Source organism: Tursiops truncatus, chromosome 19, assembly GCF_011762595.2.
Source record: "Tursiops truncatus isolate mTurTru1 chromosome 19, mTurTru1.mat.Y, whole genome shotgun sequence".
In the NCBI taxonomy this organism is placed as follows: Eukaryota; Metazoa; Chordata; class Mammalia; order Artiodactyla; family Delphinidae; genus Tursiops; species Tursiops truncatus.
The window spans coordinates 57,740,433-57,761,367 of record NC_047052.1 but is presented as its reverse complement, the minus strand read 5'-3'; the positions used below and the strand labels follow the sequence as shown (position 1 = coordinate 57,761,367).

Sequence of the window (20,935 nt, the reverse complement as noted above, 5' to 3'; positions counted from 1 at the left end):
ATCAAAAAACCTGGGGGACCTTGAGTAGAATTTTTCAGTTCCTTCTCTGATCACATTCCAAATGAGTGGTGGGAGAATTTACACTTCAGAAATTGGGAAATACTACAAAGCAGGACTACATTTAATGTATTACTGAATGCCTCGACTTAAGTGATGGAGATTATGTTAATAATACATACTGATCTTAAATATGTGTGGGATTTGTGGTCATGATATTTTGCACAACACAGAAAATTTGAGGAAAAATCCTACCTTAATACAGGTATATCCTACCTGTATTAAAAACAATTATTCTGTATGGCAAATGTTACTCACTTCATTTAAGAATGAGTAAAATTCCACATATGTCTTTGTTGTTTTGATGTCTTATTTGTAAATGAAAAGGGAAACAGCCATAATGCATATTTTTTTAAAAAAAGCAAATAACAAGAACTGAAACAGCACACACACACACACACACACACACAAATATATGTATATACATATACATTTGTTAATATATATATACACATACATACATAGAGGTGGCAAAGACCTGCAAAATGCTCAAAATCATGAATCATTAGAAAACTGAAATTAAAACCACACTGAGATAACACTATACACTTATGAAAAGGGCTGGCATAAAAATTAACCATACCAAGCACTGGCAGGGATGTGAAAGAAATGGAACTCTCTAACATACTGCTGGTTAATATGCAAAAAAAGTACAGTCACTTTAGATCTACCCTGTGACTCAGACACTCCACTTTAAGTTACTGACACAAGATCAAAGAGACACACATCCATATAAACTGACACAAATGTTTGTAACAGGTTTATTTCCAATAGTCACAACCTAGAAATAACCTAAACACCCACAAATAGATGGATAAGTAAATCAACAGTGGTATATCCAAGGATAAGAATATTACTCAGGAAAAAAAAGAGAGAGATGAGCTACCCATATCTGAAAGTAATTACAAAGCATGAAGGAAATCAGAAAAAAATAAACAGCTTATTTTTCCAAGCATATAAATACAAGAAGATGCAAAGGTTATCTATTGTAAGGGAAAGTAAACCAATGGTTACCTGGAGAAGCTGGAAAGGAGGTAAGAAGAGATTATAAAAAGACATGAAGTAAATGACAGATATGGTCATTATCGGGAATAGGATGATGTTTTCAGAGGTTCATACCTATGTCAAAACCTATCAAACTGTACACTTTAAATATAAGCTGTTGAGTACATGTAAATTATATCTTTATAAAGCTTTAAAAATTAGCTCAAGCTAAAAAAGAAGAAAACTATCTATGTCCCACTCTTTATGGGAAATAGGTTGGGCAATGCTGTATTGACTCCAGCATCTCTCTCCTCATGCCCTCTGGAAGGCCAGTCTTGTCTCAGTAGCAGCAAATATAGGGAGCAATGAACGTCTCCACCCAAGTCAAGAGGAGTGCTGCATCAGTCAAGAGAGCCACATCCTCAGAATATGAATCCCCTTTTCTGTTTTTTCTTCCCTGCACAGTAAGGGCCTTGAGGCGAACATCACCGAGAGGCTACAGCAATCCACAAAACCTGATTAATTTCTGACAATGTCCTCAGCTACACAAGATAAGCATGCCTAGAGGTCCCAAGATTTGTGTACACACAGATCCTCTGGTCACAGAAACATTTCTGGCTACACTTTTAGAAGAGGAACATTTCATTTAGCTGGCTGCAGACTCCTCCACTACCTACTAAAGTAGAGTTTCCGTACCTATTACGGTTTCCCTTGGAACCAACAGTCTTATAACAAGTGAGACTAGCCCAGTGACTTGTGGCCATCAGGGAATGTGGATCTTTGTAGACCTGGGGAAAATATCCCCTCAACAGTGCTGGGATACTCTGTGATATCTACCTTGAGTAAGAGAAAAAAATCATGTGGCTCTCAGAAACACTGTTAAGATTCTCACATGTCCCCCTCCTTAGAGTCATCCAAGACTCATAAAAAACATAGGATACAGGCCTCAAATGAGGAAGAGAAAGCCCAGCAGTCTTTCCTAGGAGGCTCTATGCAGCAATGCAAATTTGGTAAAAATTGTCAAGTTGTTTTCTGCCATCTTGCTGTCCCTCCTCAGGCACAGCATGAGACCCATAAAAACTTCTTCTCCCATTCATGCCTGTAGAGCACAAATTTGTACTAGTTTATAAACTACCCTACACCAGAATAGAACTCCCCAAATTAATGAGGACTTAAAGGCCTTAGTTATTATTCAAGTCAAGGCAATATGTGGCCAAGAGTTCTAGAGTGTGTGACTTGCAAGCTGGAAAGACACATCACAAGTATCACGTGACACCAACATGTCCCTGAAAATTGTAGTCTTTGTTTGAATGCTGCCAGAAAACTCAAATGATGTTCTATGGAACAACATTGGGTCAGGTCCATGCCTAAGGTAATCAAAGAGGAGGGAAATATCCCCTAGGGCTCAGGTGACTCCTAACTTGGCTAACACAGTGGGGGACAGAGTCAGCTTCCCTGAGCAAACTGGGTTGGTGACTGATGCACACTTTGTAGGCCTGCTGGCCGGTAGAGATAAAATGGCCTTCCCACATAACCGGGGATTCTCCCCACTGTGCATGCTCAGATGTATGAGAGTCAATTCAGAGAGATGGCTCCTCAGATAGTTTCCTCCACTGCCCTTATACTGACCACTGAAACTGCACATATCCTGCCCATCTATGCCATTGTGCAGTGTGAACTCTCTGGTATTGAAAGAGGTTACATTTTCCTATACAGTAAGTCCCCTACATACGAACCTTCAAGTAGTGAGCTTTCAAAATGCGAACATGCGTTCTCATGTCCAATCACATGAGTTAGTTCATGTGTCTGGTGTACATTTTAACATGTGTGTATCCTCTACAAGTGCTTGTGCTTTTGCGTACTTACTGAACAGTACTGTATAGACTAGTACAGTATCTTTATTTCAAGTCCAGGATGTCCAGAAACAAGCATAAAAGCAGAGGTGATGTGAAAGATTTTGGACGATGTGGACCAGTAACAAACTACGAACACTGTAGAAGAGCTCCTGGATCTCATCAGGCTCAGCCTGGATGAGTGAAAATGAGAAACAACACAGAGCTTCGAGGGAGGTTACATTAAAATATGATATTGGGAGATGTGGAAGAAACTGTGACAACTATAGAAATTGATGAACAAACATATGAAGAAATATATAAATCAACAAAATGGAATATTCCAATGCTCTTTTTCCGGGGAGATGGTGTTGTCCTAGTTGCCCCGCCATTGAGAGTTAGCTGAAACAAAGAATTTATCCTGTGTGGAAAATGAGATTTTGTATAATTGCCTCTTTAAATGTAGAAGATATTCAAAAGAGAAACTGGCATACAGTTTGATTTAAGAAAAAAACAAGAATTCTTCCACTCTTGAAATAAGTTGATTTTCAGATAACTCACAAATTCTTAGGCTAAATGGCAGTTTAATTTTCTCCAACCCTTCCAATAAATGTGATCACCAAGATGCAGAACTTTTTCAGGAGTTCATTTGCCCCACTCTTTTTTCAGACAATTTCTGGGTTTCTTTCTTTAAACTGAATTGTTTCCTTTTTTTTGATTTAAAAAAAAAAAGCAATGGTGATGGAGCTGGTACTATTGTACTTTTCAGGGTACTGTAAAGTATGATTAAAAACGTTTTATTTTTTGTTTGTTTTTTATGTACTATTTGTGCGAAAAGTATTATAAACCTATTACAGTACAGTACTATATAGCCCATTGTGTTAGTTGGGTACCTAGGCTAACTCTGTTGAACTTAAGAACAAATTGGACTTACAAACTCACTTGTGGAACAGAACTTGTTAGTTCGTATAAGACATACTGTAAAAGGTTTCCCACATTCACTGCACTCTTAAGGCCTTTCTCCACTGTGACCTCTCTGATGACAACGCAGTTTGGAAGTGGTAATAAAAGACTTCCCACATGCACTGCACACATAAGGCCTTTCTCCAGTGTGAACCCTCTGATGATAATGGAGAGTGGAACTACAGGTAAAAGATTTACCACATTCACTGCACTCATAAGGCCTTTCTCCTGTGTGAATTCTCTGGTGTATTATGAGGTTATTTCTTTGGATAAAGGATTTCCCACATTCGCTACACTCATAAGGTCTTTCTCCAGAATGAACTCTCTGATGATAATGGAGGTCAGACCTAGAGATAAAAGATTTCCCACATTCACTGCACTCATAAGGTCTTTCTCCAGTGTGAGCTCTCTGATGGTAACGAAGGCTGGAGCTGAAGGTAAAAGATTTCCCACATTCATTGCACACATAAGGCCTTTCTCCTGTATGAATTCTCTGGTGTAAAATGAGGTTATTTCTCCGATTAAAGGATTTCCCACATTCACTGCACTCAAAAGGCCTTTCTCCTGTGTGAACTCTCCAGTGTTGAATGAGTGTCCACCTATTGTTAAAAGATTTCCCACATTCAGTGCACTTAAAAGGCTTTTCACCAGTGTGAGCTTTCTGGTGTTGATTCAATTGGGATCCATATTTAAACAACTTCCCACACTCACTACATTCATAAGGCCTTTCTCCTGTGTGAACTCTCTGGTGTTGAATGAGAACCCACCTATTGTTAAAAGATTTCCCACATTCACTGCACTCATAAGGCCTTTCTCCAGTGTGAACTCTTTGATGATAATGAAGGTTAGAGCTAGTGGTAAAAGACTTCCCACATTCACTGCACTCATAAGGCCTTTCTCCTGTGTGAGATCTCTGATGGTATCTGAGGGCAGGCCTAGAGATAAAAGATTTCCCACAGTCACTACACTCATAAGGCCTTTCTCCTGTGTGAGATCTCTGATGATAAGTGAGGGCTGAGCTAGAGGTAAAAGATTTTGAACATTCACTGCACACGTAACTGTTTTCTCCATTGTGCCATGTGTGGGGAGAAATGAGGATAGATTTGTAGGGTAAGGATTTCCCACATTTGCTGCACTTGTACTGCCTTGCCGCAGAATGAATGCTTTGATGTTGACTGACGGTTGAGCTCTGCCTAAAGGATTTTCCAAATTCACCACACACATGAAGCCTTTCTCCAGCGTGGACTCTCTGGTGTACAACAAATGAGGATTTGTACCTGAATGTTTTCCCACACTCACTGCACACAAAACAAGGTCTTCCAGTGTGGACCCACTGGTCCTGACCAAGTGTGTGTTTGAGGCTGAGGGCTTTCTTGCATTCTCCCCAGGTGTGATGACCTCTCCTGCCTTGTGAAGTTGACTCGCACTGGGTGATTGTGTTTGGCTTCTCGACAGTACAAGAGGCCTGTTGCTGCAGATGTCCCACAATAGTCAGGAAGTCCTTTTCAAACTCCCTACAGGTAAATGGCTTCTGTGACACATGGAACCTGCAGCTCTTCACAAACAAGGCCTCATCCACACTGCTTCTGAGAGTTTTCTCTCCCATGTGCTGCCTTTGGTGCTGTTTAAAGTTTGCACTAAAATAAAATAGTTTCACGCATGCCCCACACCTCAACAGTTTCTGGCTGTGTTGTGTTTCCTGATCCTCAGCCAAGTGGAAAACATTTCTCAAGACTGGACCACACATCTCACAGGGGTGCGTCTTCTGGGAACACAAAGCTGCCTTGGGAGTCCTAGCCTGTGACATTCCTAGAGAAGCGATCTGTTCAAAAGGTGCCTCTGCATCCTCTGCTCCACAGCAGCAACCTGAACAGAAAGAGATGCTGGTCAAGTGCATGTCGACTATAGGGAAGGGTCAAGCTCATCACAGATGTGCATCTGTCTCAACTACAAAACAGCCAGAAAACAATTAAAAAGATGGCAACAGTAAGTCCTTACAAAATTCTACAATTCAAAAACAGCAGCAAGGGGACTTCCCTGGTGGTACAGTGGTTAAGAATCCGCCTGCCAACGCAGGGGACATGGGTTCAAGCCCTGGTCCAGGAAGATCGCACTTGCCGCAGAGCAACTAAGCCCATGTACCACAACTAATGAGGCCGTGCTCTAGAGCCCATGAGCCACAACCACTGAGCCCATGTGCCACAACTACTGAGCCCGCATGCCACAACTACTGAGCCCACATGCTGCAACTACTGAAGCCCATGCACCTTGAACCCATGCTCTGCAATAAGAGAAGCCACCGCAATGAGAAGCCCGTGCACCGCATGAAGTCTAGCACCCACTCGCCACAACTAGAGAAAGCCCATGCGCAGCAATGAAGACCCAATGCAGCCATAAATAATAAATAAATAAATAAATAAATTTAAAAATAAAAAGAAAACAGCAGCAAGGACTTCCCTAGCAGTCCAGTGGTTAAGACTCCATGCTTCCACTGCAAGGGGCGTGTGTTTGATCCCTGGTAGGGGAACTAAGATTCCACATGCCATGTGGCATGGCCAAAAACAAAAAATAAAACAAAAATACCCCAGCAGCCAAATTGATAAAAGAACAAGACTCAATCATACATTGCCAAAGAGACTCACTTCAGCATTAAGGACACACATAGGCTGAAAGTGAAGGCAACATAAAGACATTTCATGCAAATGGAAAACCAAAAGCCAGCGAGAGTAGCTATACTTATGTCAGACAAAATGAACATTAAGTGAAAATCTGCCACAACAGACAAAGAGGTTCATGATATAATGATAAAGGAGTTAATTCATCAAGAGACTATAACAATGGTAAGTGTATATGCAACTAACATTGGAGCACAAAAATATATGAATCAAATATTAACCAATCTGAAGGCAAAAATAGACAGGAACACAATAAGGGACTTCCATATTCTCCTTTCAACAACAGGTAGATCATCCAGACAGAAATTCAACAAGAAAAAAAAGAAAACTTTGGACTGGAACTATACTTTAGATCAAATGGACATATACAAAACATATCATCCAAATGCAGCAGAATACACATTCTCAAGTGCACACAGAACACTCCCTAAAAAATAAAAATAACCCAAACAAACAACAACAAAAGAACATTCCCTAGAGCAATCATATGTTATAGGTTATAAAACCAGATCTAACAAATTTAAGGAGATTGAAATAATACAACGTATCTTTGCTGACGACAATGGTATGAAACAAGAAATCAGTAACACGAGGAAAGTGGGGAAATTCACAAATATGTGTAAATTAAACACACAATCATGAAAAAACAATAGGTCTCAGAAGAAACCAAAGAACACCTTAAGACAAATGAAAACAGAAACACAAAGTACCAAAACTTATGGGACACAGCAAAAGCAGTTCAAAAAGGGAAATTTAGATAAATAAATAGCTAATGTAGGCATTTATAGAAAAATAAAAATCTTGGCTTCACAGTTGACGTCTACCAAACACTCAAAGAAGATTAAATACCTATCCTTTTCAAACTCTTCCAAAATACTGAAGAAAAAGGAATGCTTCCTAACTCATTTTACTAGGCTAACATCACCTGATACCAAAAACAGAAAAAGACAACACAAAAAAAGAAAATTATAGGACATCTCTGATGAACACAGATGCAAAAATACTGAACAAAGTATTAGCAAACTAAATACAACATTAAAAGGATTGTACAACATGATTATTCCAGGGATGCAAGGATGGTTCGACATCTACAAATCAATCAATGTGATACATCACATTAACAAAATGAAGGATTAAAACCATATTCTCATCTCAATAGATACAGAAAATGTATCTGGCAAGATTCATCACCCATTTATGATTAAAAACTCTGAAAGAATTGCATAAAGAAGGAACATACCTCAACATAATAAAGGCCATATATGAAAAACCCCTCAGCTGACATCAAACTCAATGGTGAAAAGTCAAAAGCTATCCCTCTAAAATCAGGAACAAAAAAAGGATGTCCACTATCTCCACTCTTCTTCAACATAGTATTGGAAGTCCTAGCCAGAGCAGTAAGGCAAGAAAAACAAAAGGCATCTAAAGTGGAAAGGAATACGTAAAATTTTCACTATTTGCAGATAACATAATTTTACACATAGAAAACTTTAAAGACTCTACCAAAAAACTATTAGAAATAATCAACAAATAAAGTTGCAGAGTACAAAATCAACACACAAAACTCAGTTGAATGTCTAAACTCGAGCAATGAGCTAGCAAAAAAAAGGAATTAAGAAAACAATCTCACTTAAATGGCAACAAAAAGAATAAAATACATAGGTATAAACTTAACTATGGATAAAGACCTGTACAATGAAAACTATAAGACATTATTGAAAGATTGTAAAAGAAATCTTTTCAAACAAATGGAAAGACATTTAACGCTCATTGATTGGATGAATTAACATTGTTAAAAGGTCCATATTAGGGACTTCCCTGGGGGTCCAGTGGGTAAGACTCTGAGCTCCCAATGCAGTGGGCCTGGGTTCAATCCCTGGTCGGGGAACTAGATCCCACATGCATGCCACAACTAAGAGTCCGCATGCCAAAACTAAGACCTGGCGCAGCCTAAATAAATAAATAAATCTACCCTTAAAAAAAAAAGTCCATATTGGGACTTCCCTGGTGGCACAGTGGTTAAGACTCCGCCTGCCAATGCAGGGGACATGGGTTTGAGCCCTGGTCCAGGAAGATCCCACTTGCCACGGAGCAACTAAGCCAGTGTGCCACAACTACTGAGCCTGTGCTCTAGAGCTCATGAGCCACAACTACTGAGCCCGCATGCCACAACTACTGAAGTCCACACACCTAGAGCCTGTGCTCCGTAACAAGAGAAGCCACCACAATAAGAAGCCCATGCACAGCAATGAAGAGTAGCCCCAATCGCCGCAAGTAGAGAAAGCCTGCGTGCAGCAAGAAGACCCAACGCAGCCAAAATAATCATAATAATAATAAATAAAAAATAAATTTATAAAAACTAAATAGGGGCTTCCCTGGTGGTGCAGTGGTTGAGAATCCGCCTGCCACTGCAGGGAACAGAGGTTCGATCCCTGGTCCGGGAAGATCCCACATGCCGTGGAGCAACTAAGCCCGTGAACCACAACTACTGAGCCTGTGCTCTAGAGCCTGTGAGCCACAACTACTGAGCCCACATGCCACAACTACTGAAGCCCACACACCTAGAGCCTGTGCTCTGCAGCAAGAGAAGCCACTGCAATGAGAAGCCCACATACTGAAATGAAGAGTAGCCTCCGATTGCCGCAACTATAGAAAGGCTGTGAGCAGTGAAGACCCAACACAGTGAAAATGAAAAAAAAATTAAAAAAAAAACACTAAATAAAATAAAATGTCCATATTACCTAAAGCAATTTACAGATTGAATGCAATCCCTATTGAAATCCCATAAAAAATAAATTTATAAAAATAAATAAAATAAAATGTCCATATTACCTAAAGAAATCTCAGATTGAATGCAATCCCTATTGAAACCCCAATGACATTTTTCACAGAAATAAAACAAAAAATTCTACAATTTATATAAAACCACAAAAGATCACAAATAGCCAAAGCAACCTGAGATTTAAAAAAAAACAAAAACAGGGCTTCCCTGGTGGCGCAGTGGTTGAGAGTCCACCTGCCGATGCAGGGGACACAGATTCATGCCGCGGTCCAGGAAGATCCCACATGCCGCAGAGCAGCTGGGCCCGTGAGCCATGGCCATTGAGCCTGTGCGTCTGGAGCCTGTGCTCTGCAACAGGAGAGGCCACAACAGTGAGAGACCCACGTACCACAAAACAACAACAACAACAACAACAAAAAAAAGCTAGGGGAATTCCCTGGCAATCCAGTGGTTAGGACTTAGCATTTTCACTGCAGTGGCCCGGGTTCAATCCCTGGTCCAGGAACCAAGATCCAACAAGACACACTACATGGCCCAGAGAAATAAACAAACACTAAAAAACAAACAAAAAACCCCCCAAACAACATAAACAAAGCTATAGGTATCACAACCCCTGATTTCAAACTATATTACAAAGCCATAGTAATCAAAACAGCATGGTATTGTCAGAAAAACATATATATAGATCAAAAGAAACAGAATTGGGAACCCAAAAATAAACCCACAGATATGTGGACAATTAAGATTGATAAAGGAGCAAAAACCATACAATGGAGAAAGGTCTTCAATAAATGGTGTTGGGAAAACTGGACAGTCACATGCAAAGAAATTAAACTAGACCTCTATCTCACAGCATACACAAAAGTCAACTCAAAAAGAATTAAAGACTTGAATGTAATATCTGAAACCATAAAACTCCCAGAAGAAAACACAGGCAGCACACTCTTTGACATCGGTCTTACTAATCAATAACTTTCTAGATATGTCTCTTCAGGGAAAGGAAACAAAGGAAAAAATCAACAAATGGGATTACATCAAACCAAAAAGCTTCTGCACAGCAAAGGAAACCATCAATAAAATGAAAAGACATCCTGGGACTTCCCTGGCAGTCCAGTGGTTAAGACTGCCTTTCCACTGCAAGGGGCATGGGTTCGATCCTTGGTTGGGGAACTAAGATCCTGCGTGCCATGCAGCAAACCACCCCCCCACTCCCTGCCCAAAAAAAAGACACCTTATTTAATGGGAGAAGGTATCTGCAAGTGATATATGTAATAACGGGTTACTATCCAAAATATATAAAGAATTCACACAACTCAACAATAACAAAACCAAAACAACCCAATTAAAAAATGGGCAGAGGAGCTGAATAGACATCTTTCCAAAAGACATACAGATGGCCAACAGGAACAAAACCAGTATCTCCATGAAATACATGCACGTACATATATATATATACATACATATACATATACATATATAATATTGCAGCATTATTCAGAAGAGTCAAGATATGGAAACACTATAAGGTGTTCATCAGGGGATGAAATGATACAGAAAATATGATATACACATAGACACACGCACCAACTTTCCCATGCATATGTGTGCAGAAATACTTAGCCATGAAAAAGGAAAAACTGCAACTTGCAACAAGGATGAACCTAGAGAACATTATGCTAAGTGAAATAAGCCACAGAGAGAAAGACAAATACTGTATATTACTTATATAGAGAGTCTTAAAAAAAGTAAAACTTAGAGAAACATAAAGCAGAATGCCAGATATTGAGGGTTAAAGAAATGGGGAGATGTTGGTCAAAAACACTTTCAGTTATGAGTAAGTTCTAAGGATCGAATGTATAGCATAGTGACTATAGTTATTTATTTATTTATAATTTTTTCTTAATTAATTAATTTTTTTTTTTGGCTGCATTGGGTCTTCTTGCTGTGTGTGGGATTTAGTTACAGGGAGCAGGGGTTACTCTTCATCGCAGTGCACGGGCTTCTCATTGCAGTGGCTTCTCTTGTTGTGGAGAATGGGCTTCAGTAGTTGCAGCATGTGGACTCAGTAATTATGGCTTGTGGGCTCTAGAGCACAGGCTCAGTAGTTGTGGCACACAGGCTTAGTTCTCCACGACATATGGGATCTTCCTGGACCAGGGCTTGAACTCAGGTCCCCTGCATTGTCAGGCAGATTCTTAACCACTGTGCCACCAGGGAAGTCCACTATAGTTATTTATTAACACTGTATTGTACACTTGAAATCTGCTAAAAGAGTAGATCCTAGGTGTTCTCACACACGCACACATAGAAAAGTAATTATGTCAGGTGATAGGTGTGTTAATTAACTTCACAATGGTAATTATTTCATAATATATATGTATATCAAATCATCACATTATATATATTAAATACAGAAATTTTGTCAATTATATCTCGATAAAGTTGGGGCAGGATGAAATGGATAGAAGAAGTCTAAACATCACAAAAAGAACTATATAGGATAGAGTTCAATAGTAGTCCATGTACGTAGTCACCATGACAATGGCTGCAATTCCATAAACAGGCAGGCACAAGAAATTATCAGATACAGGAGTGGCCACAGAAACTGCATGGACCTGGACACACTGACCCATCCAGTGAAAGGGCAAGCAAGCCTTACTGCAAGACTTACTGCAAGACTTACTGCAAGCCTTACTGCAAGACTACTGACCTCAAATCCTTCCCTATGAGGGTTTGGTACAGCAGGAATTAGGGCTGTAGGGGAGAAAAGACGGTAGTGCAAACACCCCAGCCTTAACGACCACAACTACCCAGAACAATGGGGAAGCAAGCAGTGCCTACACCACATGCAGCACAGAGCACTTTCTGGGGGCGGTGAGGCAGAATACAGACCCTAGCCCATGTCACTGGGGAGGGGGAGGGTCTTACCCACTGAGGATATAAGTGCGTAGTTCTCCAGCATCACATCAAGGTACAGGCGTATCTGAGCCTCATCAAGGAGTCTCCATTCCTCCCAGGAGAAGTACACGGCAATGTCTTCAAAGGTCACACCAACCTGTCACAAAGGGGACAGATGAAACCTTGCACATTCTCTGAGAAATCACAACACATCTCCCCACACACCTATGCCATTCCCATCCTCCACTGGAGCTCCCCACCTCAGAGGAGATACCAGGCCCTGGTGTCACTGATGCCTGCTCTCTCTTCATCATCCCGTTTTATCACTGTGTTCAGCCCTCAGCAGTAACTGGCAGTGAGGGTGCACCCAGATGCCATCTAAGCTCTGGGCTTGGCCGGTAATATCCCTTCCCTCCAGCCAAGGAATTCCCCTGGAATCTCTCAAATTGTGGGAATTGAGACACAGCCAAATGTAAGCTTATGCTTTACCTGTAAATCCTCAAAACCAGGGCCTGGGGGCCATCAGCTCACACTTCCTTTCCATGTGCACATCATTCTGTAGATGATATTTCTCTCACAATTTCAGACCCTAGAGTTGCGCTTCCACAGCACTGCCACATCCCTGCACCACACCATAGAATTCTCCCTGAACATACCCACACATTTGGCGCTTGGCATCCAGAGGGGGCTTAAGAAATTCAGACAGGATTTGGTACAACCCCAGTCCTCTGATGGATCCAACTCCAGAGTAAGTCACAAATGCTGCTTAGAAGATCTCCCCAACTGCCTCTAATCTTTGCTTCAGTATTAGCCACCCAGAGCCACATGTGAATTTCATATTCCCTCAACTCTCTTCAACTTTCTTACTGCCAGTTCTGTCCTTTCAGCAGCCACAACACTCCTCTCTCTCTCCACTCAACCTCTGTAAAAAAAAAAAAAAATCAGTCCTAAAAGCCTCCCTGCCAGGCACAGTGACCCACAAATGACGACATTTGCCGCAGACCATATCCACTAGCAAGCCTCAAACGTCCCACACCCCGTCAAAGCTCACCACAAAATTCTGGAGAAGCCACATAGTAGTAATACCAAATAAGCAACAGACCCAGTCTCACTGCCTTCTTGTCTCAATTACTCCTAAGTCTCCTCAACCGTCACTTGTCCACTCATCCCATGGAAGCCTCGGCCTCCCGCCAGATCAAACTCTCTCCCATACCGTTCCCACTGCCACTTCTCTACCTCACTTGGGTTTGCAATGCCCAGCAACCCAATCAGGCCCTGAGCCAGAGAACCACTCCTCAGCACACACCAATCTTTCTGACCTACTAATACCATGGCCCCTATAACCTGTACTCCCCTCCTAAATGTGATCCACAGCTCCACCCTAGTCCACACAATGGCCATCACTTTCTAAAGTTTCCATTCCTGAACACCTTCCCCAGTTTTCCAGACCTGCCTGTCCAGCTGCCCACTTGTTGCCTACACTCACTCTTCTCTGAAACATCTCAGACTCTTAACAGCGCCAAAACAAACTTATAACATTCCCAAGAATAATTAACCTGCTGCTAACGTCCCCATCCAGTTGATGGGCCTTCCATCCTTTCGTCTACTAGGACCAACACCCCTAGGGTCATCCCTCACTACTTCCTTTCTCTTGGCACCAGCAACACCCACAATTTGGTTTGACCCTTCTCAAAAAATTGATCCAGAATTCAACCACTTCTCGCATATCCAAGACAGTCACTGTGGTCCATCAGCACTCACCTAGGCTATTGATATTAATCCGTCTGTGCTTCCTGTCTCCTCCCTTACCCCCCTGATTTGTTCTATTCTTTGCAGCCAGAGGAAGCCTATTTTGGTCTGGGTGAGATCGCTTCCCACCTGCGAGTCAACCCTATATCACCTGTGTAATAAACGGCCAACTTTTTTTTTTTTTTTTGCCACACCATGCGGCTTGTGGGATCTTAGTTCCCCGACCGGGGATTGAAACCCGCCCTTAGCAGTGAGAGCACGTTGTCGTAACCACTGGACGGCCAGGGAAGTCTCATAAACGGCCAGCTTTTCATGCAGCAACGCTGCAAGCTTAACTCTGGGCAGCAGCATCTTGTTCCTAGCAGAAACAATCGAGAATTGCCTCAGTCCCTGGTCAGTCAGACCTCCAAACCTCTGCTCGTGACGGTCCCGGTCCCTCCGCCTGTGACCCTCTGCCACGCGCCAGCACACTGTCAGAAGAAACAAGGCCCCACCCACGGCCGCCTCACCGTCCTGGACACCGGGGCCTGGGCTGCAGGCACGTGAACAGGGGCCCCACACTGGGGGCTTTAGTGTCTGGTGGGGTGAGGGCGGTGAGTGGCCGGAGGACGAGTGTTTACCTGACGCGGGTCCCTCGGCGCTACTGCCGCCATCGGACTCTGTGGGCGGAGCGGGGCCGGAGCTGCGGGAGAGGAAACGAGACGCTGGCACGGCGGTCACTCTCCCGGGCCTGGTTCAGGGCCCCCAGGTGGCGTCGCCGAGCCTCAGACCCGCCTCTGTGCAGCAGGTACCTTCTCAGTCTCGTCACCTCTTCCCAGCACCGGTAACCGAAGCTTTCGAATTGTGAAAACGCTCAAGCACATTCAAAATGACGTCCACAACGAGGCGGCCGGAAGTCCCGCCCTGACGCTAATGCGTCCCAGGAAAACCCGGCTTCTCTTGCCTTAATTGGCTCATCTTCGCAGCCACCCATCGCACATCCGTCTGGGTAATGCATTTCCCACAGATCCACAAGCGTAGGTCCAGAATGTTACAACTCTGACATCTTGGAGAAAAGCCAAATCTACACCGCGAGGACTTACCGCTAGGAAAACCAACCAAAGTCCAGAGACGGAGGACGGGCATTGCCTCTTCTTAAAGAGAGTGCACTCAGATGTTTGAGGAATACTATCTGTAGCTGATCACCCAAGTGTTTGGAGACGTTATTTCAGGCTCTGTGAAGCTCAGCGTGTTCCCAGAGTCGAAGAGTATCTTTCGAGATGCTCTCAAATCCATTAATCCAAATGTACATACTATTGCAGAGTCATTTAGACAAATAATGGAGCCAATGGAAACTGAAGCTAATGAACAATAGTGTACTCTCCGTCTGAGTATGTTTGGTAAAGACAAAATAAACACCCCAGAAAGTGTAGCGATAAGAAAGATAGAAGGATGTTACGCCACCTTGAGGAAGGAGTACAAAGACGGGTCTTTGACGGTGATTCCCACAGAGAACATGTCTCCTGCCTGTACAGTTAAATGCTGTGTCCACTTCGTTGAGCAACACTTTCATCTACTTAATATATCTTACTCCATATCCTTACATGTATTCAATTCCTTTCTGAATCTGACGTCAGTCTCAAAAAGAGAAAAACAAAACAAATGCTATTTTGGCATGGGACAATGGCTGCAGTGTTTTGCCGTATTCCATCGTTATTTATCATTTCATGGTTGGTCTTGTTTCATCTACCCCATGCACCTTAGTATATTATTTCACCTGTAATCCTAGAAAGCTTGTATTTTAATGTATAAACTCTACAGAATGTGTTTTTAAAATGTAAGGGTTCTTTCATAAATCCAATAAATTTAGCACATAAAACCATAATATTTAAAATTATAGGGACTTCCCTGGTGGTCCAGTGGTTAACTTTGCGCTCCCAATGCAGGGGGCCCGGGATCCATCTCTGGTCAGGGAAATAGATCCCACATGCATGCTGCAACTAAATGTTCGCATGCCGCAACTAAGAGTCAGCATGACGCAACTAAGAGTCAGCATAACACAACAAAGATCCCATGTGCAGCAACTAAGAACGGGCACAGCCAAATAAATATTTTAAAATAAATAAATAAAATTATAAATATGTTAGTGCTGAATTTTCTTGTTGTAGTATTCGTTATTTAGGGAGGATTTATTGCAATCTGGAAACAAAATATATATTTAGCCAATTATTGTGCCTTGTTAGTCTATTAACCTATACGTACCCACTCAGTGTGGGCACACTAGAGCCAAGTAGGTGGAAGGCACTGCAGCCTGTAGACTGTGATGGGCCCACTGCATCTACCAGTCAGTGGAAATTTGTTGTAACCTCCCTAGGGACCCAGGAGGATATGGAGCCCTGAGGCCTGTAGTCCATTTATCCTTCTGCCCCCACCCACTCTTTGCCACTACTGCGGAAGGAAAGTTTGCATCAGGTAAGAGTCAGCTCTGCTTTCCAACTGCTGAAACTTATCATATGGGTTTGTCCCCACCAGCTCTGGACCCTGGAAGAGTTGTATAATGTCTTCGTACCTCAAGATAAAAGTTAGCCTAGGTTCAATATAGCTGATTTCACAGATGTACAAGACTCATCTTGGCTTAGCACAGGATGAGTTTTTCTCATTTATAGATATGTTCCTATGTATAGGCAGTGAACTCAGCACCACACAGTGATTCAGGGACCAAGATGCCTTCTATAGTAAACATGTGGCTTTAAGGCTTTCCTGGCACCATCCAGCTGACCAAGAGGAAACAAGAGGAAAGGGAGAAGTCACACCCACTATCACATACCTGACTTCCAATCACATTCTGTTGACAAGAACTAGTCTTTTTGGCCACCCCTGTGTGCATGGGCAGGAAAATGAGGTTGAGCTGTGTGCCCAAGAGAAGACCAGATGAGTCTGGTGAACATACATGCAGTTGGCTGCACTCCGCATACTCTTGAAAAATGACAGCCGTAATAGATTCTATGCCGTGTAAGCAGATAACGCAGGAAATGATCCACATAAGACCTTGGTCACAGTGTGTGGCTCAACAAAAGTTACTTATTAATATTTGTTATGTAACAATGATAGTCATAATGAATATTAATAACTCAAATTTATTTGCAGACTCACTTGAAAAGTCACACTTCCTAGTTAATTATACCCATAAGGGACTTCCCTGGTGGTTTCAGTGGTTAAGACTCTGCACTTCCAATGCAGGGGGCGCAGATTCGATCCTTGGTCAGGGAACTAGATCCCACATGCCACAACTAAAAATTCCGCATGCCTCAACTAAAGATCCCACACAAAAAATAAATAAAATAGGACTTCCCTGGTGGCTCAGTGGTTGAGAGTCCGCCTGCCGATACAGGGGACACGGGTTCGTGCACCGGTCCGGGAAGATCCCACATGCCGCGGAGCGGCTGGGCCCGTGAGCCATGGCCGCTGAGCCTGTGCGTCCGGAGCCTGTGCTCCGCAACGGGAGAGGCCACAACAGAGAGAGGCCCACATACCGCCAAAATAAATAAATAAATAAAGTACCTATGTACATTGTTATGATGGTAAACACCTCCACCTTAGAGAAGATGCCATTGCTAGGGAACTGTTGACCGAAACTGCCTGCCTTGGCCAGGCATGATAGATAATAACTACTTGCAGGAGTTGTCTCAGGGCAGGAGGTCCTGATAAGGAACATGGTGCTGCTGCCAAAAATCAGGAGAATTCAGGAGAGGTCAGAAGGAGGGAAGAGGGGACTTCCCTGACGGTCCAGTGGTTGAGACTCTGCACTTCCAATGCAGGGGGCTCGGGTGGGGAAGTAAGATCCATGAGATCTTAAAAAAAAAAAAAAAAAAGAAAGAGGGAGAGAGAGGAGAGACCAGCCCAGAATATGTCTTGTAAAACTAACCTTTGACCACCTAGAGGGGTGGGATAGGGTGGGTGGGAGGGAGATGCAAGAGGGAGGAGATATGGGGATATACGTATACTATAGCTGATTCACTTTGTTATACAGCAGAAACTAACACACCATTGTAAAGCAATTATACTCCAATAAAGATGTTAAAAAAAAAAACTAAACAGAAGAATTCAGAAGGGGCCTAAAGGAGGGAGGAGATGCCAGTCCATATGTCCTGCCAATTTCACAGAAATCCTCACGCAGGAATCCATCTTGGCTGAGAGATGCACGTCCCACCAGGAAGGACCCTGAGCCAGACCAAATATGGGCACGAGCAAGATGACTGGCCACAGACAATCTGGAAAGCTAACCCCATCACCATAAAACCTGAGACTGGGAGCCACATGGCAGAGCGGTTCTCCTGGGATCCCTTACCCTGCTGCTCTCCTCCCGGGCGCCCCTCCCCAATAAAGTCTTTTGCTTTGTCAGTACGTGTGTCTCCTCGGACAATTCATTTCTGGGTGTTAGACAAGACTGCACTCTCAGACCCTGAAAGGGGTCCCCCTTCTGGTGACACCATAACAGATATAGACAGATAATAAATGGAGATAGAGGAATGGTCCTTTTGGAGCCTATGCTGAAGATCCCTCAACTTCCTTTTCATCTGGGATCCTAGAATAGTGTATCCCTACAATATCCTAAAACGTCTTCATGCTTCCTACAAGGATCTTTTCTGCAAAGACTTACTTGGGCTAATTCACCACAACTTACCCAGAAACATACCTTTTGACAGGTTTTTCTACCAGCATCTAAGCCTCTTTCCCTTCTTCCAGTAAGATGGTCACATCTGCATTACTGCTATGAAAAAGCTATAGTCCTCTGGGAGGAGAGGCCATCACAAGAAGGATTAGAGGGAAAATTGAAAGATATTGTTGAAATGGGAAGATAAGCTTCAGAAATAGCAAAGTGGAACTGCCTGTTTCCTTGGGAACATGGACCAGAAATTCGGGCATTTACCTAGGAGGTTCCCTGGCAATTCAGAGTGGCAGAAAATTAGAAACAACAGGTTCTCATATTACTGCAAGTCACATCCATGTATAAATCTCTGTGAGCAGAATCTGGCCTTTGACATTCTTTATGAAAGAAGTCTATGACCACATCAGTCCAGAGACTGCAGCTCACTTCAGATTCCAATCTCAAGTAGTAGGTCCCCAAGTTACCCACAACTTCTCTCCAACTTGGCTACAAATTGGAGGTTCCCATGACCTCCTCCCATTTGGATCAAATTATTTGCTAGAGCGGCTCACAGAACACAGGGAAACATTACTTATGTTTACCACTTTACTGAAGGATAGGATAAAGGATATCAATGAACAGCCAAATGGAAGAAATGCATAGGGCAAGGTACTGAACCCAAGCAGGACCCATTGTGCCCCCTGTTTCTTATTTGTAGGAGATAGGCTTCCTTCAGCCTCCTAGACATTCCCTGAGTTCCAAAGAACAGATTCAAACAGTTGCTAATCATGGAAGTGAGGGGATGCAGAAACAAAGGAAGAGCAGTCAAGAAACAAGAGTGCGGCAATGCAGCAAGATCCTGGTTGCTGCTCAAGGGATATACATAATCCTGCATAATGCTGCAGAACTCAGTATCTTTGAGTTCTTCCGCAGCAACTAAGGCCCTCACCCAGGTGGAAGATGGCAACTTCAGGTTGAGCAGAGATTCCCACCCTGTTACCTCACTACCAACCAGTCAGAAGAAAGTCACACACCCTGCAGCTCTCACCCCCAATTTTGCCTATAAAAACTTCTCCCCCGGGAGTTTGGGATAGACATGTACACACTGCTATATTTAAAGTGGATAACCAACAAGGACCTACTGTATAGCACAGGGAATTCTGCTCAATGTTATGTGGCAGGCTGCATGGGAGGGGATTTGGGGGGAGAATGGATGCGTGTATATGCATGGCTCAGTCCCTTTGCTGTGCACCTGAATTTATCACAACATTGTTAATCGGCTATACTCCAATATAAAATAAAAAGTTTAAAAGAAAAAACTTCTCCTCCAAAAACATCAGGGATTTGGGGGTTTTTGAGCTCAAGCCACCCATTCTCTTTGCTTGGCCCTGCAATAAACCTTTCTCTGCTCCAAACTCCAATGTTTTGGTTTGCTTGGCCTCACTGTGCGTTGGGTACAGGAACTTGCATTCAGCAACAAGAGAAAAAGAGTAGGGAATAGAAGGAGTCAGGGGCTTATAAAGACAAAAAGCCATGAGATTGTTAAAAGTTGCCTGGTGAGAATTGTGTCGGACTCTGACCCGAGTCAGGAGATACCTGTCCTGCAAGAATCATGAGTTGTTTTGGGGTAAGGGTCCGATAAGTAACTCGAGTTTCTGGCAAATATTCTGGATGCCTTCATTAGGGCAATGAGTGATCAAAAGGTCAGATTCCATCCAGGCTGAGACATGCATAAGTCATAAGTCCTTAATGGCCTCCTGGCTCCATTTTAGAGAGGTCTCTTAGCAACAGAAACTCCGTTTTGATTTTCCTTTCACAAACCGTAGTCTCTATGAGGACTTCATCCAGATTTTGTTTTTACAATTCTAGGTAAGGGAAGTATTTCCCAGCCAGACATAATATCCATTTCCATTAAACACTGAGGTAAAGTTGACAAAACTTTATATCCTAGAAACTTCTCTTTGAAACTGCACAACCCAGATGGGACTTGAACCCACTGTCTTTTTTTTTTTTTTTCCGGTACGCGGGCCTCTCACTGCTGTGGCCTCTCCCGTTGCGGAGCACAGGCTCCGGATGCACAGGCTCAGCGGCCAAGGCTCATGGGCCCAGCTGCTCCGCAGCATGTCGGATCTTCCCGGACCGGGGCACAAACCCGTGTCCCCTGCATCTGCAGGCAGACTCTCAACCACTGCGTCACGAGAGAAGCCCGAACCCACTGTCTTTTAATTGAAATCGCACACTTTGTTTCAGGACTTAATGAAGCTCAGGTTCTTTATGTCTCATCGCATAAAGAATTTAGTGAGAGACGAAGTGATATGTAAGAAGCGGATTTATTTAGAGAGATACATATTCCATAGACAGAATATGG

General features: G+C 42.9%; 1 protein-coding gene and 1 pseudogene across 1 annotated transcript; one reads left to right on the top strand and one right to left on the bottom strand.

The window, feature by feature from the left end:
* Positions 1 to 792: 792 nt before the first annotated feature.
* LOC101324260 (uncharacterized) lies at positions 793 to 16,039 on the bottom strand. Its single transcript, XM_019928908.3, has 3 exons — positions 14,561 to 16,039; positions 12,222 to 12,348; positions 793 to 5,702 (listed from the first exon to the last, which is right to left on the bottom strand). The coding sequence occupies exons 1-3, from the start codon at positions 14,591 to 14,593 to the stop codon at positions 3,883 to 3,885; spliced, it is 1,980 nt and encodes a 659-aa protein (XP_019784467.1). The 5' UTR covers positions 14,594 to 16,039; the 3' UTR covers positions 793 to 3,882.
* Positions 2,405 to 3,279, top strand: LOC117308950 (U6 snRNA-associated Sm-like protein LSm3 pseudogene; annotated as a pseudogene).
* Positions 16,040 to 20,935: the final 4,896 nt, after the last annotated feature.